At 35.2% G+C, this 23,707-nt stretch overlaps 1 protein-coding gene across 1 annotated transcript in view; it reads right to left on the bottom strand.

Moving 5' to 3' along the window:
* Positions 1-11,138: 11,138 nt before the first annotated feature.
* The window catches only part of LEMD3 (LEM domain containing 3), a 67,571-nt gene continuing 55,002 nt past the window's right edge, over positions 11,139-23,707 (bottom strand). Inside the window, exons 7-13 of the mRNA XM_082635912.1 lie at positions 22,862-22,963; positions 22,651-22,753; positions 21,799-21,977; positions 16,450-16,531; positions 13,735-13,840; positions 13,550-13,628; positions 11,139-13,341 (exon numbers count right to left, since the gene is read on the bottom strand). Coding sequence (XP_082492038.1) covers positions 13,178-13,341; positions 13,550-13,628; positions 13,735-13,840; positions 16,450-16,531; positions 21,799-21,977; positions 22,651-22,753; positions 22,862-22,963 — 815 coding nt within the window. The 3' untranslated portion in view covers positions 11,139-13,177. The remainder of the gene's footprint in view (positions 13,342-13,549; positions 13,629-13,734; positions 13,841-16,449; positions 16,532-21,798; positions 21,978-22,650; positions 22,754-22,861; positions 22,964-23,707) is intronic.

The following is a 23,707-nucleotide window of genomic DNA, read 5'->3' as shown; positions in this document are numbered from 1 at the left end:
GCAACGGGAGAGGCCACGACAGTGAGAGGCCCGCGTACTGCAAAAAAACAAAAAAACAAAAACAAAAACAACAACAACAAAAAAACAATAGGCAACATCAACAAAGGAAAAGATGATTCTTTGAAAATATCAAAATTGGTAAACTTGTAGCTAGACAGACCAAGAAAAAAGAAAACTCAAATTATTTAAATCAGTAACAAAAGAAGGGACATTACTACTGACATTACAGAAATAAAGAGGATTATAAGGGAATACTATGACTAACTATATACCAACAAATTACAAAACAAATGAAATGTAAAAATTCCTAGGACACAAACTACTGAAACTGACTCAAGAAGAAATGGAAAATCTGAATAGACCTATCACAAATGAAAAGACTGATTTAGTAATCAAAAAACTGCCTATAAGGCCGAGGCCTGATGACTTCAATAGTGAATTCTACCAAATATTTAAAAAATAATTAATACAAGTTCTTCACTAACTCTCCCAAAAAACAGGAGGGACCACTTCCTAATTCATTCTGAGGCCAGTATTACCATGATGCCAAAATCAGACAAAGACCTCACAAAAAAAGAAAACTACAGACCAAATATCTCTTTTGAATATAGATACAAAAATCCTCAACAAAATACCAGCAAACTAAATTCACCAACATATTAAAAGGTTTATACACCATGATTATGGCTTGAGTGTTATCCCAGGAATGGAAGATTGGTTTAGCATTTGAAAATTAATCCCTGTTATCAGTAGAATAAAGGACAAAAATCATATGATCATCTCAACAGACACAGAGACAGCATTTGACAAAATCCAACATCCCTTCATGATAAAAACAATCAACAAACTAGAAATAGAAGGGAACTTCCTCAACTTGAAAAAAGAAAATGAGTAAATACTTTGAGGTCAGTGAAATGAAGACACAATACACCAAAAGCTAACATCATACCTAATGGTGAAAGACTGAATGCTTTCCCTCTAATTTCAGGAACACGACAGGTATATCTGCTCTCCCCACATCTGTTCAACACTGTATGGGAAGTTCTGGCCAGGGCAAGTAAGTAATAAAAAAAAAAAAGCATCTAGAAAAATTAAAACTAGGTTTTATGCAGATGACATGATCTTATACATAGGAAATTCTAAAGAATTCACTAAAACCAATTAGAACTAATAAATAAGTTCAACAAGGTGGCAGGACCCAAGATCAATAAGCAAATACCAATTGTATTCTATATACTTGCAATGAACAATCTAAAAAAGGAATTTTTTTAAAATTCCATTTATAATAGCATCAAAAAGAATAAAACACCTAAGAATAAATTTAACAAAAGAAGTATAAAACTTATACCCTGAAAACTATAAAACACTGCTGAAAGAAATTAGACTTTTTTTAAATTTTATTTTTTATACAGAAGTTTCTTATTAGTTATCTATTTTATACATATTAGAATATATATATGTCAATCCCAATCGCCCAATTCATCCCACCATGCCCCCACCACCCCCACTTTCCCCCCTTGGTGTCCATATGTTTGTTCTCTACATCTGTGTATCTATTTCTGCCTTGCAAACCGGTTCAACTGTACCATTTTTCTAGATTCCACATATATGCATTAATATACAATATTTATTTTTCACTTTCTGACTTACTTCACTTTGCATGACAGTCTCTAGGTCCATCCACGTCTCTAAAAATGACCCACTTTCATTCCTTTTATGGCCGAGTAATATTCCATTGTATATATGTACCACATCTTCTTTATCCATTTGTTTGTTGATGGACACTTAGGTTGTTTCCATGACCTGGCTATTTGTAAATAGTGCTGCAATGAACATTGGGGTGCATGTGTCTTTTTGAATTATGGTTTTCTCAGGGTATATGCCCAGTAGTGGGATTGCTGGGTCATACAGTAATTCTATTTTTACTTTTTAAAGGAACCTCCATACTGTTCTCCATAGTGGCTGTATCAATTTACCCTCCCACCAAGAGTGCAAGAGGGTCCCCTTTTCTCCACACCCTCCCCAGCATTTGTTGTTTGTGGATTTCCTGATGATGTCCATTCTAACCGGTGTGAGGTGATACCTCATTGTAGTTTTGATTTGCATTTCTCTAATAATTAGTGATGTTGAGCAGCTTTTCATGTGCCTATTGGCCATCTGTATGTCTTCTTTGGAGAAATGTCTATTTAGGTCTTCGCCCACTTTTTGATTGGGTTCTTTGTTTTCTCGATATTGAGCTGCATGAGCCATTTGTATATTTTGGAGATTAATCCTTTGTCCACTGATTTGTTTGCAAATATTTTCTCCCATTCTGAGGGTTGTCTTTTCATCTTGTTTATAGTTTCCTTTGCTGTGCAAAAGCTTTGAAGTTTCATTAGGTCAAAGTTGTCTATTTTTATTTCCATTACTCTAGGTGTGTCAAAGAAGATCTTGCTGTGATTTATGTCAAAGAGTGTTCTTCCTATGTTTTCCTCTAAGAGTTTTATAGTGTCTGGCCTTACATTTAGGTCTTTAATCCATTTTGAGTTTACTTTTGTGTATGGTGTTAGGGAGTGTTCTAATTTCATTCTTTTATATGTAGCTGTCCAGTTTTCCCAGCACCACTTATTGAAGACACTGTCTTTTCTCCCTTGTATATCCTTGCCTCCTTTGTCATAGATTAGTTGACCATAGGTGCATGGGTTTATCTCTGGGCTTTCTATCCAGTTCCATTGATCTATATTTGTGTTTTCGTGCCAGTACCATATTGTCTTGATTACTGTAGCTTTGTAGTATAGTCTGAAGTCAGGGAGTCTGTTTCCTCCAGCTCCTATTTTTTTCCTTCAAGATTTCTTTGGCTATTCAGGGTCTTTTGTGTCTCCATACAAATTTTAAGATTTTTTGTTCTACTTCTGTAAAAAAATGCCCTTGGTAATGTGATAGGGATTGCACTGAATCTGTAGATTGCTTTCAGTAGTATAGTCATTTTCACAATGTTGATTCTTCCAATCCAAGAACATGGTATATCTCTCCAACTGTTTGTGTCATCTTTGATTTCTTTCATCAGTGTCTTATAGTTTTCTGAGTACAGGTCTTTTACCTCCTTAGGTAGGTTTATTCCTAGGTATTTTATTCCTTTTTTTTCTTTTATAAATTTATTTTTATTTATTTATTTTTGGCTGTGTTGGGTCTTCATTGATACACATGGGCTTTCTCTAGTTGTGGCGAGTGGGGGCGACTCTTCATTGTGGTGCGCGGGCTTCTCCTTGCAGTGGCTTATGTTTCGCAGAACACAGGCTCTAGGCGCGTGGGTTTCAGCAGTTGTGGCACATGGGCTCAGTAGCTGTGGCTCATGGGCTCCAGAGAGCAGGCTCAGTAGTTGTGGCACAGGGGCTTAGTTGCTCTGCGGCATGTGGGATCTTCCTGGACCAGGGCTCCAACCCATGTCCCCTGCATTGGCAGCAGATTTTTAACTACTGCACCACCAGGGAAGTCCTATATTTTATTCTTTTTGTTGCAATGGTGAATGGGATTGTTTCTTTAATTTCTCTTTCTGATCTTTTGTTCTTAGTGTATAGGAACGCAAGAGATTTCTATGCTTTAATTTTGTATCCTGCAACTTCACCAAATTCACTGATTAGCTCTAGTAATTTTCTGGTGTCATCTTTAGGATTATCTATGTATAGTATCATGTCATCTGCAAACAGTTAGTTTTACTTCTTTCCAGTTTGTATTCTTTTATTTCTTTTTCTTCTCTGATTGCCGAGGCTAGGACTTCCAAAACTATGTTGCATAATAGTGGTGAGAGTGGACATCCTTGTCTTGTTCCTGATCTTAGAAGAAATGCTTTCAGTTTTTCAACATTGAGAATGATATTTGCTGTGGGTTTGTCATATATGGCCTTATTATGTTGAGGTAGGTTCCCTCTATCCCCACTTTCTGGAGTTTTTGTCATAAACGGGTGTTGTTTTGTCAAAAGCTTTTTCTGCATCTATTAAGATGATCATATGGTTTTTATTCTTCAATTTGTTAATATGGTGCATCACATTGATTGATTTGTGTTTACTGAAGAATCCTTGCATCCCTCGGATAAATCACACTTGATTGTGGTGTATGATCCTTTTAATGTGTTGCTGGATTCTGTTTGCTAGTATTTTGTTGAGGATTTTTGCATCTATATTCATCAGTGATATTGGCCTGTAATTTTCTTTTTTTGTAGTATCTCTGTCTGGTTTTGGTATCAGGGTGATGGTGGCCTTGTAGAATGAGTTAGAGAGTGTTCCCTCCTGTGCAATTTTTTGGAAGTTTGAGAAGGTTTGCTGTTAGCTCTTCTCTAAATGTTTGACAGAATTCACCTGTGAAGCCATCTGGTCCTGGACTTTTGTTTGTTGGAAAATTTTTAATCGCAGTTTCAATTTCGTCACTTGTGATTCGTCTGTTCATATTTTCTATTTCTTCCTGGTTCAGTCTTGGAAGTTTATACCTTTCTAAGAATTTGTCCATTTCTTCCACATTGTCCATTTTATTGGCACAGAGTTGCTTGTAGTATTCTCTTATGATGCTTTGTCTTTCTGCAGTGCCTGTTGTAACCTTTCCTTTTTCATTTCTAATTTTATTGAGTCCTCTCCCTCTTTTTTGTGATGAGCTTGGCTAAAGGTTTATCCATTTTATCTTCTCAAAGAACCAACTTTTAGTTTTATTGAGCTTTGCTATTGTTTTCTTTGTTTCTATTTCATTTATTTCTGCTCTGATTTTATGATTTCTTTCCTTCTATTAACTTCGGGTTTTGTTTGTTCTTCTTTCTCTAGTTACTTTAGGTGTAAGGTTAGATTGTTTGAAACTTTTCTTGTTTCTAGAGGTAGGAGTCTATTGCTATAAACTTCCCTCTTAGAACTGCTTTTGCTGCATCCCATAGGTTTGGATCGAGGTGTTTTCATTGTCATTTGTCTCTAGGTATTTTTTGCTTTCTTCCATGATCTATCTCTTGGTTATTTAGTAATGTATTGTTTAGCCTCCATGTGTTTGTTTTTTACATTTTTTCCCTGTAATTTATTTCTAATCTCATAGCATTGTGATCAGAAAAGCTGCTTGATATGATTTCAATTTCTTAAATTTACTGAGGCTTGATTTGTGACCCAAGGTGTGACCTGTCCTGGAGAATGTTCCGTGTACACAGAAGAAAATGTAGTCTGCTGTTTCGGATGGAATGTCCTATAAATATCAATTAAATCTATCTGGTGTTTTGTGTCATTTAAAGACTGTGTTTCATTATTAATTTTGTCTGGATGATCTGTCCATTGCTGTAAATGAGGTGTTAAAAGTCCCCCACTATTACTGTGTTACTGTCCACTTCCTCTTTTATAGTTGTGAGCATGTGTCTTATGTACTGAGATGCTCCTATGTTGGGCGCATATATATGTATAATTGTTGTATCTTCTTCTTGGATTAATACCTTGATCATTATGTAGTGTCCTTCCTTGTCTCTTGTAACATTCTTTAAAGTCTATGTTATCTGATATGAGTATCACTACTCCAGCTTTCTTTTGATTTCCATTTGCATGGAATATCTTTTTCCATCCCTTCACTTTCAGTCTGTATGTGTCCCTAGGTTTGAAGTGGGTCTCTTGTAGACAGCATATATATGGGTCTTGTTTTTGTATCCATTCAGTGAGCCTGTGTCTTTTGGTCAGAGCATTTAGTCTATTCACATTTGCTGGAGTGGGGCCCAAAATCTGCTTGGACTAACAAGTTCCCAGGTGACGTTCATACTGCTGATTTAAGAACCATACTTTTTGAGTATCACTGACCTAGAGAAACTTGAATATGTGCAGCTGGAATCACATTCAAGAAGGAATGTTCATAACTACCTTGTTTATAATAGTAAAAAAGTGAAAATAATCTAAATGTCTGTAGTTGAATGGATAAATACCAACATTAATATGTGGTAAAACTATAATGAAAAATAAAGAATTATTAATACAAAATTCAGGATAGTGGTCAGGAAAGAGAGAGAAGTATCAAGGACACACAGAGGTGCCTCAAAGTTAATGTTCTATATCTTAAACGATGTTGTACTTCAAAATGTAAGTAAAATATATACTTCATATATATTCTAATATGTGTGAATCATTTCATAATAAAAATTTTAAGTAAAGTGGGAGATAATGATCAGCTATGTCAGATGGTGCCGAGAGTTCAAAGAAAGGTGAGGACACAGAAAAGACTACTGAATTTGGCAAAAAGAAATTTGTGGTGATCTCTAGAAGTGATTTCAGAGGAGCAATGAGGACAGAAGCCAAACTAGAATGGATTGGGAACACCATAATACAAGATAGAAACTGCCAAAACCACAAGAAGTGAATATGAATATCAATATTTCAGGAGTGTACATGATAGGAATTACTTCCAACCAGAGATCTTCCACTTCCTGGAAGAGGCATTTGTATAGGATTCTAAAGGATGGGCAACATTTGGGTATACAGAAGCAGGAAATGAAGGATGTTTCAGGCAAAAAGAACAACAGGAACAATGCCAGTAAAGGCAGAATCAAGCAAAAGTTAGATATGAAGGAGAAGGGCAAGCAGTGCAGTCTAGCTGGAGCATGGTGACTGCGTGAAGACTAGGATTTAGCTAGAAAGGTACAGGTTGTTCAAGACTGGCACTGTCAACATGGTAGTCACTGGCTACATGTGGCTACTGAGCACTTAAAATGTGGCTAGTACAACTGAAGAACTGAAGGTTTAATTTGAATTAATGTAAATTTAACAACTGATACCTGATTCAGTTATAGGAACACTTTGAAGTATATTTGGAAGAACCTACATATATGAATAAACTTTTTTTCAAACAGTAGATTTTATGTAACCTAAATATAGACCAAGTATTTTCAATAAAAATGCAGCATCTGAATTAAGATGGGCTGTAAATAAGGTGACCATCTGTACAAGTTTTAGCACTGTAAGTCACACAACACAGGGTCACCCTAGCTGTAAGAGTAATTTATATTCTAGATGTCAAAGCATGTAAAATAGCTCATTAATAAAAGCTTCTATTGCATGTTGAGATAATAATATCCTGTATATATAAGGCTAAATTAAATGTATTAAGGTTAATCTCACCTGTTTTTTACTTTTTTTAATGTGGCCATCAGAAATTTTAAAATTATACATGCCTGGACTTCCCTGGTGGTGCAATGGTTAAGAATCCGCCTGCCAATGCAGGGGACACGGGTTCGAGCCCTGGTCCAGGAAGATCCCACATGCCACGGAGGAACTAAGCCCATGCACCATAACTACTGAGCCCGCATGCCACAACTACTGAAGCCCGGGCACCTAGAGCCCGCGCTCCGCAATAAGAGAAGCCACCGCAATGAGAAGCCGGCACACCGCAACGAAGAGTAGCCCCCACTCGCCGCAACGAAGACCCAACGCAGCCAAAAATAAATAAATAAATTTATTATAAATAAATAAATAAAATAAAATAAAATAAATAAAATAAAATTACACATGCCTGACATTATATTAAGTATTGGACAGCACTGGTCTAGATAAAGGCAAGCCTTGAAGACCAACTTGAGTTTTGGCTATTACTCAGTAGGATATAAAGTGCCACTGAAATCTCAAAATGTCCACATAAATTTTTTTTAAATAAAAGGAAATATTGTAGCATTTGGAACTATAAAAATAAAACTGCCCTCTGGAGTTAAATTTTTTAATTCACTCAATAAATCAAAGGAGAAATGAAGTCGCCAAGAAAAAAAAGTGGTTTCCAGGCCCATAAGACTCGACTAGTTTACAAAGGCTTTATAAATGTATAACACACATCAACAAAGTTCCTAGCTTTGGGTGCATGGCAAACCGTTTATAAACAGTCCTAGTTAAAAACCAACTTTTGTATTTATTCCTTGACAGTCACAGGTTTACAGATCTACACAACATCTCATTTTCTACAAATCAGGAAAATTTCTAATGATACCAGAGAATCAAAGACAATGCTAGAACATTATGTAAGTTAACAGTTCTGTTTTTTTGGAGAGAGATTCTCAAAGACTGTCCCCTATCATTCATCCTCCAACAATGTCCTACAACAGAAAAATAAAAGTCAGAAGGATTATTTTGCCTAACATTTGCAATTCTGGGAAGTCTTATCTAGCACTCTAGCATCTGGCTCCCGCCAATTGCCCATCCATAATTTAGGGAATGTCACCACCGTCTAACCAGTTGCCCAAGCCAGAAATGTGATAGTCATACTAAATTTCTACTTCAACTTCACCCCAAAGACCTTTTCAAATTCCACCTTCTTAATTTGTTTTGAAATTTTCTTAATAGTTCACCCCAACCCAAACCTCCACCTGAGGCCCACATAGCTAAATATGGCAGAATTAGGATTAAACTAAATTTCTGTCTCTATATGGACTCTCTCCCTCTGGGTCATCTGATTCACCTCTGTGGTTTTAACTCCCAAATTCTATCTCCAGCTCAGATTTTTCTCAAAATACCTCAGAACTGGAAATCCAATCACCTACTAGAAACATCCACCTGAATACTGGGATGGATGAATATTCCATCCCAATCTCAAAGTATCAAAAATTCAGTTGATCATTTTTCCAGTCCAACTTGTTACTTACCACCTATTCTCCAAATGTTGGGATGGTCAGAGTTCCTACATTAGAAAACTGGACATCAATTTCTCTATCAATATCCAATTAATCAAGTCCTTCCCATTTTATCTCTATTTTTCAAATCCTTTCTCCATTTTTCATCCCAACAAATCCTCACCTGATCTTCCTTTGACAACCCACATCCAAACTTCAGAATGTGACCTACAAAGCTTTCCATGAACTGATCATTACTTACCTTTCCTCTATTTATTGTCTTGTACTGAGTAATTCAACCATAAGAAATTGCTTGTAGTTTATACATGCACTAGGTTGTTTCTCATCGATCTTTTTTCATGTGCTCTCTATGCCCAGACAGACTTCCTTCCAACTTTAAGGAGCATGTGCAGGTCTCCAATGTCTACCCATGGAAGAAACGGTAAATCTAAGTACTCAGGTTCTACTGGCATTAAAGTCTAAGAATCAACAAAATGAGTCTATCCTGCTGCCCCTGGTAGAGGTTCTTGGGTACAGAAATCTACCATCAGGATGTATTCCTAGTCATAAAGTTTCTCCAGTGGGGCTTAAAGGCAGTAGCTAGTTATGCTCACTAGACCAGTAGAATGAGCATTATGGACATTCAGTTTCTTTAAAGCACAACTTCTGGTTTCTAATTTTCAGTTAAGTACCTGTTCTTGAGCATCCTTTCCAAAAGAGTGGCTGCCAAAATTCTGCTTGATTTAGCATCTTTTGTTGAGTCATCTGGAAGAAGTGACTTGCCAAGATGTCTAGGAAAAAAGGGCGAAGAAGCCATGTAGATGACCTACAGTAATGTAATGTCACTAGGAGCAGGGAATGAGAATTGCAAGGTCAATCTTATTAAAGGAAATGTTCTGGGCAAATGATATATCAAGACACTGTTCACTTGGAAATCACAACTTGTCATCCACACAAGGAAAATATAACAAAGTGCAATATCAGGCTTCTATATTCACAAGATATTCAGGTTCCTACCGACCAGTGAGCATAAAAATGGATTTTATAATAACTCAGGTTTCAACACATTAATTTTTATGAGCTCATCACAAGAACAGAAGCTTCCCTAAGAGCTCACAGGAAAAGAGACTTACCATTGTACCTATACTAATTAAGAAGTGTCTGATAAATTTTACCTCATCTGCCCTGATGTCTTCTCAATCTATTAAGATGCATAAGCTACCTCTCTAATCTCCCAGAAGTTTTTTTAATTTTATTTATTTATTTATTTTTGGGTCTTCGTTGCTGCCCGTGGGCTTTCTCTAATTGCAGTGAGTGGGGACTACTCTTTGTTGCAGTGAGCAGGCTTTTCATTGCGGTGGCCTCTCTTGTTGCGGAGCAGGGCTCTAGGCATGCAGGCTTCAGTAGTTGTGGCACACGGGCTCTAGAGCGCAGGCTCAGGAGTTGTGGCGCATGGGCTTAGCTGCTCCGTGGCATGTGGGATCTTCCCGGACCAGGGCTTGAACCCGTGTCTCCTGCATTAGCAGGCGGATTCTTAACCACTGTGCCACCAGGGAAGCCCTAATCTCCCAGAATTTATTCTGCTTTCTTCTCTCACTATATTTTCCACACTATCTTTTAACTTAGCTGCCCTAGGTTCTCTAGATTGTGACCATCTTGAAGACTGCCATGTCTTTTTCATCTTTGCATCCCTAATATGTAACAGTGCCTGACATTTGTTAGCAATCAATAAAAGTCTACCAACTAAGTCAAGTCTTCTTTTTAGTTGATTAAACCATCAAAAAATCGAAACCAATGCTACTCAAAGTAGCTAGCCCATAAACTATTTTTTTATAAGGAGTTTGAGCTAGAATGTGTAAAAGAATGGCTTCCTTTGAGAAAATCTTGCTATGAAAAAATGTCTAGCTGGGATTTCCCTAGTGGCACAGTGGTTAAGAAGCCACCTGCCAATGCAGGGGACACGGGTTCGATCCCTGGCCCGGAAAGATCCCACATGCCACGGAGCAACAAAGCCCATGCGCCACAACTACTGAGCCTGTGCTCTAGGGCCCACGAGCCACAAATACTGAAGCCCACGTGCCCTAGAGCCTGCATGCTGCAACTACTGAGCCCACATGCTGCAATTACTGAAGCCCACCTGCCTAGAGCCCATGCTCCGCAACAAGAGAAGCCACTGCAATGAGAAGCCCATGCACCGCTAAGAAGAGTAGCCCCCGCCTGCCACAACTAGAAAAAGCCTACGTGCGGCAATAAAGACCCAACATAGCCAAAAAAAAAAAAAAAAAAAAACTCTAGCTAAACTAAGTAGAGCTTTAGTGATACATCTGATTTACATTCTTGCCCCACTTTAAGCCAAACACTTGAAAGTCAGACAAAGACATTTTCATAAAGAAAAGATGCTGAGGAATGGATGGTTAAAATTAACTTCAGGGTCTTCATCCATTTTTATAATCATACATATATTTACAGATACCAAAAAAGATTAAAAATAAAGGCATCTATTTTCACTGGTAAAAAAAATAAAATAAAGACACAGGGCACTTAAAAAAATTTTTAAAAGCCAAGACGCATTTAAAAAAAAAACCTAATAAATTTTTAATTAGAATTTTTTCCTTTTTTTAAACAGGACAAGTAACAGATTACATCAAACTTCAGAACTTCTCAAATATCTAGTTATTATACACATTCCCATCTGTCTTGAAGGGAGGGATCTTGGTCAGCTTAACAGTTTCAGGTAAAATAAGCTGCATAAAAGTATATATTACAATAATAAATGTACAATGTTTACATGGAATATGTTTTAGAAGCAAGAAAAAGATGCATCTGCATCAAAAGGCGACCTCTTAAAATGCCACAACTATTTTTTACATTCACTCTTATAACAGGTCACAAGATGGGGTCACTAAGCACAGATAAATCACTGTGATGCACATAAAATACAGAAAGATTGGTTATTTTATATATTATATATATATTTATATTTTCACACTTTAGCATCTGAGACATAAACTGAGAATTTAAAATTTATTCTCTTCAGATAACAAATCATTTTTTATTCTTCATAAACATGGTGCCCACAAAAGCACATAGGTAAGGCACAATAGGGTTTTCTGTTACAGAACAGTGTGCATCATGTTTACTTAACCAGAAAACGTGCATTAACTGTGCAAGTTCATGCTGCAAACCCAACACATATACAATTAAAAAAAAAAAAAAAGAAAACTGAGCTTTAAACAAAATCAAAATTGGTACAATTCCAGCTGTTTCACATATTCATTTGGACTGACAATGACATATCAACAGGTTATTTTTAAAAAGCCAATTGTTACATTACAAGTAAACTTTGCTCTGTAACTATTTTAATCTGAAATCATAAACAGTAATAAGGTAACTTCACTGAAACAAAGTAAATACTGAGGCACAAAGCAACCATCACTGCTGCATTTACTATACTGCAAACTTTCATGACCCAAAATTGCAAATATAATTTCTCAAATACACATTTTGCTGCAACAATGTGCCCTGCTTTAAACTTGACATACAACAGGGAAGCTAACATCTCATTAAATTATAAATAGATTGGGAAAATGACTTAATCCCAATGGTACTATGTCATAGCCCTAGTATTTATAATAAATACAGTTTTTCACAAAATACTTTTCCAATATCTGCCAATTGCTTTTTTATTGCTCACATAAATTTGAATCCCTTACAACTGGTATCAGAACTTTCACACAATATCATACTCAGACATTTTTATATAAAACCTATAAAAGATATTTTAAACTTTTATCTAATACTTCCAGGTGTTTGGCTGTTTGATCTATATGATAGTACAGCCATATGTATATATGTGTGTGTATATATACACATATACACATACATATATATATACATACACACATATATACACATACATATATATATACATTAGATTATGAATAAAATAGGAAGCTTATTTTACTGCTTTAATGCAGACATCCTCACAAAACAAGACTACTTTCGCCATCACCAGCATTTATACATATATACAAAAGCCAGTTTAAGTACATGTACATCCACTTATACTTATATGTAACCACTAAACCCAAACTGATTTTCCCATATTCCAGCTATAGCAAATGAATCTCTTACAAGCAATAGAAACCTAAGATTAAATTGGGAAATTAACAGTTTTACCACATTAGCCTGTAAGGAACTATGTAGGTGACTGTATACAAAAATTCACAACATTAGTTTACAGGAAATTATGGAAATACAAGAAGCCTTTTCACCATGCTTTTGTGTGGTTATCCAAACACTTCTTGGTGCAAAAATAACAACCACCACATCTGAAAATGCTTAATAAGGTCAATGTTCCTCATGCAAAACTTTAAGTGCATTGGCTTAACTGAGCTCCAAAAAGTGAATGAAACAATTATTCTATCTACTCAGCATTGCTGCTTCACTGCTAAGTCCCTTTGGAACCTTAAGATTTCTGGAACGTTCAAACAGGTCTGTACTCAATAAAAATATTACATACAAAAAGCATTTAAAAAGGGAGACGAAGCCAAACAGGAATTTTCCTATTGTAAAGAACAGTCCTAGGAGTGGAACAAAGTCTTTTCAGGAACCTCCTTGAGAATTGGCTAGGCCAGTCCGAAGACGAAGATGAGACATAGAGTTCATATGTTTATTTGATGGCTTCAAGGGAGTGTTGCAAGTAAGAGCTTGGGGAAAGCGATGGTGATATCTATCTAGTCGTAAATATTTTACTGTAACCAATTTCCCTGTTGCAAGATAAAAATAATATTTTAGATCTGTATGAATGTGCTTAATAGAAAACAAACTGTGGTAAAAGATATATGAACACAAAATAATCTAAAATTATTACTCTAAAAATGCTAACCTAAGATTCTTTAATTTAAAATCTGGTATAGTTTAACAGTAAACCGTAATTTATCTTTTCAAAATGTTTGTCATACTCAAATTTCTTACCATCAAACCAAGAGCCATGCAATGCCTTAAAAGCTTTCCCAGCATATTCTGGAGACAGACATTTAACATATACACAACCCTGTGATATTTTTTAAAAAAATAAAAAGGGAAGAAAGAAAATAAATAGTCTTAGTTTAGTAGCAACAAATCCAAAACGTAGAATTCAATAGTAAAAGTTACTTTACCTCACGTGAATTTTTGTCTACTGCAATGTGAACAATGCCATCATTATCACTGCATTTTTCTAAAATTGCTTCTTGAATTGCCAAATGCCACTGATCCCCTATTTCCCTAAAAAATTAATGAAAACAAAAATCAACAGCCATCATCAAAAAGTCTACAAATAATAAATGCTGAAGAGGGTGTGGAGGAAAAGGAACTCTCCTACACTGTTGGTGAGAATGTAAATTGGTAGAGTCACTATAGAGAACAGTATGGAAGTTCCTTAAAAACTAAAAATAGAGCTACCACATAAACCTGCAATCCCATTCCTGGGCATATATCAGGAGAAAACCATAATTCAAAAAGATACATGCACCCCAATATTCATCCAATATTCATAGCAGCACTATTAATAGCCAAGACATGGAAGCAACCTAAATGTCCATCGACAGATGAATGGATAAAGATGTTGTATATATACATAAATGGAATATTACTCAGCCATAGAAAAGAATGAAATAATGCCATGTGCAGCAACATGGATGGACCCAGAGATTATCATACTAAGTGAAGTAAACCAAACAGAGAAAGACAAATATCATATGATATTGCTTATACGTGGAATCTAAAAAAATGATACAAATGAACTTACTTACAAACAGAAAGAGACTCACACACAAAGAAAACAGTTATGGTTACCAAAGGGGAAAAGGGGAGAGGGATAAATTAGGATTTGGGGATTAATTTACACACACTATATACACTATATACTTATACACATTATTTTATATATATAATGTATACATAAAGTAAATATAAAATAGATGTAAAATAGAGAAACAACAAGGATCTACTGCATAGCACAGGGAACTACACTCAATATTTTGTAATGACCTATAAGGGAAAAGAATCTGAAAAGGAATATATATATACATATATATACACACACATATATATGTATAACTGGATCACAGTGCTGTATACCTGAAACTAAGATGATATTGTAAATCAACTATACTTCAATAAAAAGAAATTTTTTTAAAGAATGAGCAAAAAAAAAAAAACCTCAAAAGGTCTGTTGTACAACCTAAATATATAAAACTTTTACTTTTCAATCATACCTCAATACAGCTGGGGGAAAAAACAAAAAATCAACAGCTATATTCCTACTCAGAAGAAGTCTTTTGTTTTTTACAATATATATACCCAACTAGAATGGGGATAGTTTAAAAACCATATAGTTAGAATTAACAGTATATAAATGCTTGTTACTAACAGTAGGTAGATTAAAAAATAATTAGCATTCAGAAGTCCCAGCCCTGCTCTCACTTTCCAGTCTAAGAATGCACACGCTGAGGCACTGAAGGATCAGCCTACTATAGCAGAATAAATGTGCTGTTATTTTTACGTTTAAAATCCTACGTACTTAAAGTCATTTCTCTTTTCTATCTAGACAAATGTTAATAAGCACTTTAATGAGTTACAGTAAAGTTGTAAAAGTATTATTTTTTAATGACATTTTCAAATTCCTAAACTTAAGGAAAATTCTTAGTATATAGTGTATTCTGAGCTTCTTTTTTTCCAAAATAATAGAAGTGTGAATATAGGGCAAACATTTTGTACCTAAGTCACCTTGTACCTAAGTCACCTAAGTAAGGTGACATAAGTCACCTTACTATTATGAAAGAGTTCCCGCTACAGTAACACACACTTTTTTTTGTGAGATATAGATGGTGGGTCCAAGGAAAAGGCTGTTACACTTCAAATTGTAAATCTTCATCTCAGGTAATAAAATACTGGACTGGCAGAGACTTCCTAATCCCTAAGGTATGAGGTAAGATTCCAAATAGAGGGATCACCACACCGTTAATTGTTTCTACCTCTGCAAAGTGGAGGGGATGCGTGTGCGTGCGTGCGTGTGTGTGTGTGTGTGTGTGTGTGTGTGTGTGTACTGACAGTGCTTTGTCACATTTACAATTTTGCTGTCACTTATTTGGAATCTTACCATATCGACTATTTCTTGAAATAAATGAGCTATCAGATGGGACTTATGGGTATTTTATATGTAATACAATTTCTACTGTCAGCTTTTTTAAAAAACAGAATTTGACTTGTCCTATCATTGGACAGATAAGTAGTCACCTCTAGGAAACAAGTTCTAAAGATTATTACAGCTTACATGTGAAATATTATGGATTCTAAGGCAATAACTTTTGACTGTGCTATTTTCTGGATGCATGTGTTGTTGTAATTACATAGACAGAAAAGTTTCTCAAACAGTAAATGGACAAGTCTTGTAGAGGGGAAGGTATGTACATTTTTGTAGAAAACTTTTTACGAGTAGGATTTGAAAATTTTAAAATAGCAGATATTTCTATCTATATTGCCTACTGAGGCAAAGAACGGTGGCAGACACGACTTATACATCTAATAAAGGGTACTGTTGTTTGTCATCATATCTGTCATTAATTTGACTCAAGCATTTATCTGCTATGGATTCCCAGTGAATGCAAAGATTTATAAAAGTTTTACAAATCATTATACATCTGTGTCTTTTGGTGAAACCTTTGCTTGAAATTTAACAGAAAAGAAGAAATGAGAAAAACAGAACATTTCGGTAGTTAGAGATTCAGAAGTAGAAGATTTTTCAATTACAGACAGCATTATAAGAGTATCATGCATTTTTCAGCCAAATATTCCAAGTAAAAATTACATGTACCTTTCGTCATAATACTTACATAACTGGATCAAACATATTTCGAATCTTTAGACATGGCGTCAAACTATTTGGTGGTGAATTTCTTCTATCTAAATGAAATGCTATAAAAAACAAATTAGTTTTACTATTTTCCATTGTTCCATTTTGTTGAAAAGTATTCAGCCACTCAGTTTATTCAAAAAATATTCACTGCGTACTTTTATTATGAGCCAGACCCCTGGATCAAGGTGAATAAGACAGACACAGTCATTGTTCTCAAAGACTTTAGTTTAGTGGGGGAGACAGATGAAAAACTGTCACCCAAGAGATCATAATTGTGGTAAATCCTAAGAAATAAGAGTACAGAAAGCTCTCAGTATAACTTAAGCTAATCTGTGAATATCAGGATATCAAGTAAGACTTCAAGGAGAAAGTATAATTTATGCTGGGACCTAAAGAATAAATACAATATAAATAGGCAGAGTAAAGAGAGGTGTAAAGGACATCTCAAGCAAACGTGACAGCTTGTACAAAGCCCAAGGCAAGAAGGAACTTGGTATATTCGAGTAACTAAAAGATAGTCACTGTGACTAGAGTGGGGACAATAGAAAGATAAACCTGAAGAAGGGGATGTTGGATTATGGAGGACCATGTAGGCCACATTAAAGCACTTAGACATTACCATAAAAGTGATGGGAAGCCACTCAAATGTTTTAAGGAGAGGACCAGTGTGATAAGATCTCTTAAAATTATAAAATTTTTAAATAGAGTGTTATGTGGAGAATCAATTAGACAGAAGCAAAAGTGAATGCAAGGACACCAGTTAGGAGGTTATTAGAGTTGTCTAAGAGGGAGATGATAGTAATGTGGATAAGACAGGCCAGCAATGCAGATGGAAATAACTGGACAGAATCAGGACATATTATGGAATAGATCTGACATGACTTGTTTAAAGACTGCACATGTGGGGGCTAAGGGAGAGATTAAGGATGACTCCCAGGTTTATGACAGAACCAACTGAGGAGGGGTAGGTATCATTAATTAGACAGGAACACTGGAGGAAAGGTCAGTTTGGAGAGAGAAGACATTAGGTTCATGCACATGTTGAATTTCCAGTGCTTCTTAGTAAAGAAGACAAGTATACAGCTGGGTATAAAAATCTGAAAACGAACAGAAGACTTAGTGCAAGATATAAATTTGAAAGTTATCAACATATATATAAAAAATGAAGTTGCAGCATAAGATCATCTGGGAAGACAGGGAGAATGATGAAAGATGGCCTGGAAAAACCCCAACACCTAGAGGTCCAGGAAAATCTAGAAAGGAAGATTTAAGAAAGGGTAAGAGGTAGGATGAAAACCAGAAGAAAGTGGCAACCACAAAGCCAAAACAAGAAATTTCCAAGGCAGGCTCAATTGTTAATACTGTTCAGTAAAATAAGGACAGGAAAGAAAAATGTCCACTAACTTTAGCAATATTGAAATCTGAGAGCTGTTTCCTTGAAATGATGGGGATGGAAAACAGATTGGAGGCAGCTGAAGAATAAATGGGAGGTGAAAAAGTAAAGACAGTGAGTATATTGTTTAATGCTATTTGGCTATAAATAGGTAGACAGCTATAGAACAATGTATAGTGTACCAGTGTTTTAAAGATGAGACTATAGTATGTTTAAGTGCGGATGAAAAGATCCAAGAGAGGCAGGAATTTAAAACACAGTAAGGGAAGACACTTGAGAAGACCAGAGGGAATGGGATCCAGAGGGATCCTCTGAAGAGAAGGGCTCAGATCTTTGCTAAGTGAGACAGCTCCTCAACTGCAAGAGGAGGTGAGGATGAGTGTGGATTTTGGTAATTCTATGAATTTGGTGGTGGAAATTTGAGGCAGGTACAATCTGACTGCTTCTATTTGAGTCATCAGCTGAGAATTAGAAGACAGAGAAGAAGGGCAAAAGGTTTGAAAAGAGGGGAAGAAATATAAAATTGTTATTGAGTAGAGTAGGTAAGTGAAGTGACTAGTAAAAAAATGATAAGAATAAGAAAGGCAGGTAGTACTGAAGACCTAATTGAGGTTGATTGGTTATAAAGGTACCAGTCTGCCAAGTTGCATGATTTTCTCCTGCTATGCTCAGCCATTAGCATATAGACAGGCACAGATAAACAGTTTCATCCTTGGTTGGAATATACCAGGGTAAGATGAAGGACAAGTGGTCACTTAAGGGTACTAGCAAGAGAGTGATTGAAAAGATGGATCATGAAAACTAAGATGCACAGGAAAAGAAGTAAAGATAGGAGAAATGCTGAAGAACTGAAGAGAGTAGGTGCATTGAAGAATCAGATTCTGGAGTTCCCAAATACATAAAGCAGGAAAGTTGAAAGGATGAGTTTATGATAAAGACCAGAGAGTATCAATTAAAGATTTCAGAACTGTCAGTGATAAGAAACATCTGGAGTATAAATGTCTGAACAGGGCCTGATATGGGGTGGAGGAATGGTCACTAGACATGAAAAATCTTTGCCAAATCTCAGATCAAGAAGGTTTGTGAACATCTAGTACCTTCCGAACTTCTCTACCAGTGTACAGATTCTGTTCTTAGATGACCTTTTAGCTGCAAACAATCTGACTTCCTTGAAATTCCAATAACGGCCTGGGCCAGCAGGGGATGCACCAGAGAAAACAGAAGCATTCATACCACCTTATCCTAGCCTAGACCCAAGTTTCCACAAAATAACAGACCTGGGAGAAACCATCCCTGGCCAACTCTAGTCAGAAAGTAGTCCAAAAGATCAAATTGATTTTTAAGATATAAGCTTTATCTCCCTAACTAAACCCTAATTACCATGGCCATGTAAAAAGATACAGTAGTTATTGAATGATACATTTCAAGTACCTCAGGAACTACCTTTGGGTCCTTCAAATGAATGTTGTTTATACCAAACACTACATTTGTCAGAAGCATAAATAATTCTCTGGCTCCCCAGCAAACTGGTACTTTAAAATAACTTTAGGGACTTCCCTGGTGGCACACTGGTTAAGAATCTGCCTGCCAGTGCAGGGGACACGGGTTAGAGCCCTGATCCAGGAAGATCCCACATGCCGCAGAGCAACTAAGCCCGTGCGCCACAACTACTGAGCCCGTGTGCCACAACTACTAAAGCCTGCACACCTAAAGCCTGTGCTCTGCAGCAAGAGAAGCCACCACAATGAGAAGCCTGCGCACCGCAACAAGGAGTAGCCCCCCGCTCGCCACAACTAGAGAAAGCCCGCGCACAGCAACGAAGACCCAACGCAGCCAAAAATAAAATAAAATTAAAATTTTTTAAAATAAAAATAAATAAATAAAATACCTTTAGAGATACTAACGTTATATTATCACTGAATTTATATTTAACTACTTTTTAGAAATTGAACTAAAAATTCAATAAGGCTGATTATTTAACAGTTACTTGGGAAAAGTATCATTAAATGACAACAGCTTGTGGTGGTAGTGAACTCAAAAGACTACTGTAATTACCAACCTTCCAGATATGTACCATTTATTTATTTGGCCATGCTGCACGGCTATGGGATCTCAGTTCCCTGACCAGGGATTGAAATCCAGTGAAAGCTCGGAATCCTAACCACTAGGCAACCAGGAAACTCCCCAGATATGTACCTTTTAAACCACTGCATTTATAAAGGGAGAAACATTAAGCTTGTTAGTAAGGTAAACTATCTGTTCACATAAAAAACCATCAGAACCCTCTAGTATACACCCATTTTTATACAGTACAACATTTGTGCTCAGATATATTTAAATGAAAGCAAAACTTATTTTATGTATTAATCATTTTAAAATGCTAGGTCAGAGTCATTTAGTTACATTTAAATAGACTATATATTTAATAGCATAAAAATGTAAGTAATATTAAAACTAAATTCCCTCTGTATTAGAGCTATATGTTCTTAAATGAGGCAAAAAGATGTATTAAAAAATAAATGAATAAATTAATTTTAAAAATAAAACTATAAAACTTCTAAAAAATTTATTTAAAAAAAGTAGCTGGAGATTTTTAAAATATTGTATTAATTCAGGTTGAGTTTTCACTACTACTATAACTGACCTAAAGTTGTATTTTATCATTTTTGCACAGTCTTTTCCTAGCTAAAGATGATGATAAAGTGAAAATAATAGTCTGAGGTTTTAAATCCTAGAGATTATAAAGTGTCCAATTTAACACACTTAAATAAATCATACCACTACTCATTTTTAAGAACAACATGGATTATCTAGTTGAAAATTGCCTTTGGATTCATCTTGAAAATCTCACTTATTTTAAATATCTTATTTTAAAATAAGACAACTATAATGATAAAAAAAATTCATATGAACAAAAACAATGGCCTAGAACTTCAGATGCATACATGAGCACCAATTGTTAGCTCTATGATGAAATTAGGTTGAGACTCCACATACATCATTATAAGGCACTAAGGTAATCAGATCTGACTGACAGCCTATGGTTTCATAGGACCCTTCTGCATGTACCCTAAAGCAAACAGTTTATGGTTTAGTGTCATTTTGGCAACATAAAAACTTTATTTTTATGCCATGATTATATAAACTATTACTCAAGCTCTTTGAAAGTGAAAATCAATTACAGAAAATCAGGAAGAGATTGGATTTTATTTTATTTCAATTTCAAAACAATTAACCTACCTTTCCCATATAGTCTATGTTTAGCAAGCATTGATAAATATGCTTTTTATCCAACAAGATTAAAAGAAACTCAACTCATTACTAGTTCTGAAATACAAATTAAACTAGCCATGAGATTTCTTTTTGCAAATAACCATTAAGATACAAAAAATTCAAATGAGGTAACAGTTATCACTTTGGGTGCGTAAGGCAACCAAACACCAAACCCTCTTATAAACTTACAAATACCTGTTTTTGCAACTATGCAAACATTAAGAAAAATATGGAACGATACCCACAAAAGCTACTTGGCATGGGATATGCAGGTGGAAGACTCTTAATGAAAAAGAGAAAGGCAAGCAAAAATTGAAAAAAGAGCAGTTAAAAGTTATAATTCCACTTACACGTTTTAAATACAAAACAAATTACATGTGTCTTATTGGCACAAAAAATCAGGGAAAAAGAATGCAAAAAAAATCAAAGTAATGTATCTAGAATTCTATCACAGTGAAGACAAACCATGTTGTTTATATTAGCAAGGAGAAAAGTGGGAGGACATGTAAGAAGCTAACACTGATTCCTTCTATGGGATGGAACTGGAAGGGAGCTCTGCCTTCATACATCTTTCAGTTATACTATTTTACTTTAAATACGTAAGACTTTTGCATTTGAAAAAATTACATTTATATTTTTTTGTTGTTAAAAAATACATACCTTGACCTTGCCACACTTTAGAAGGTATTACTAATATTTTGTCACAGGATGCAGAAGGCTGGATCCACCGCCAAACTAGAAAATCTGCACCACCTATTCTTCGTGTTTCTGTGCGAACTCTAGACTCATTAGCAGCAAGGAAGTCAACAGCTCTATCCCAGACTTTCTTCATTTTTCTCCTATCATTTGAAGGAAAATGACAACTTTACTATCATCTTGGCTTGTCATCTTTTTCAAATATTAGTCATTGAAGGTAGTGGTTACTCTTAACGTGGGCTGTTCTTATCACTGCTTATGGAGTTTTTTCCAAAAAGATTTAGATGACTGAACCTCACCTCAGATTGACTATATTTGGAACAATGCACTGGTATTCCGCACCCCGCCTGCCCCCCGCCGCCTCCCGCACAAAAGCTCCACTGGTGATTCTGATGTGTTGCTAGGGTAAGAATGTTGTTTTAGAATGTGAAATCATCTTTTATTTTCAAGAAGTTATTCTTAATTCTTTTACTTAAAAAGCTTCATTAACAACAAAAGGAAGTATTCTAAAACATTATTAATAAAACATCTCTGGCTATTCTCTGTCTCCTTATCAAGACAGTATTGAAGGAAATAAGGTAGAGACTGACAACAAAGAATCAAAAGTGTATATTTTGAAATCCAGTTGTCTATTATGCCACTCAAAATCAGGAAGATAATAGATGAAAATTTAGAAAAGAGTTTAAAGTACAAAAATAAAGCCTGTACAATAAAACAGGTCTAGTTGAGAAGGGTCACAACTCTCAGTGTAATTTTCATGACTGCAGAAGATACCAACATTCTGATTTACTTCAACTCATAATGTGTTGAACACACCTGTCGTGAGGCTGTATTAAGGAATTTCGCACATGGGGAATAGGCATGTAAGGCTGTAAATCTTTATTTTCCTGGCAAGCTTCATTATGACTTCGTAAAACATCTGAAAGTAAATCAAACAAATTTACAAATGAAGCAATCACTGGACATCACGTAGTTTATCACATAATGACTATTCTAGAAGTAGTTTAGATTTTTACAAATACTATACCTATAATCTTTACCACCATATCATACATCTGCCTTGTTTCTTCTTCCTCTTTTGTCCAGCGATATTTCATGTAACGCAGAACAACGCAAACCATCACTACACCTGCAATATTTATATATTGTGTTTTTAAAACTGTGGTCAATGGCATTCAATAATATTCACTGCAACTTGAAGTTATTTTATCAGTTGTTAAATGTGGTATTAACAAAATAAAGCAAAAAAAAAGCCATTTTGACAGTTTCTACAGTGACTATTTTAACTGCCATAATGGGATAATGGAATAAGCCTTCAAGACAGTGGTCTGAATTAGCTACATGATCAAATTACATAGAAAAATTTAATATTAAACATTTCCCAGAGTGTCACTTAATATCTCCAGAAAAACCGTTTCTTCATTACGCTGACAACTGAACATTTAAATTCTATTATTTTTTTAAAAAACAAAGTAACATAACTATGTTTCACAAACTTTTTTCTTTCAGCATTAAGCTACGAGAAAAGTGAGTCTTATGAGACTGTAAACAAACTACCTCTAACTTTAAGTAACCTGAATTATTTTTACAGGACTTGGGCAGAAAAAAGAAAAAAAAAATGAGTATCTCCTAAATTCCTATTATGAATCAAAATAGTCACATAAAATCTAGGAATCTGAATGAAAATTTTAATTCATTTAATGGTATTTTTTTAATCAAAAATAATTTTAATGAAGTTAATTTCTAATATATTATTTTAAAAATAAGCTTAATTTTTGTATCTTCCTGTTCTATTTCCTAAAGTAGATTTCTATCTATGCACTAAATTTGCTTTTTCTGTGACATTCACATGACAAAGTTTGATTCCCACCTC

The sequence above is a fragment of the Mesoplodon mirus genome (genome assembly GCF_964341445.2).
Source record: "Mesoplodon mirus genome assembly, chromosome: 11".
Taxonomy (NCBI): domain Eukaryota; kingdom Metazoa; phylum Chordata; class Mammalia; order Artiodactyla; family Ziphiidae; genus Mesoplodon; species Mesoplodon mirus.
The sequence above is the reverse complement of the archived record's forward strand: the minus strand, read 5'-3'. Positions and strand labels throughout refer to the sequence as shown.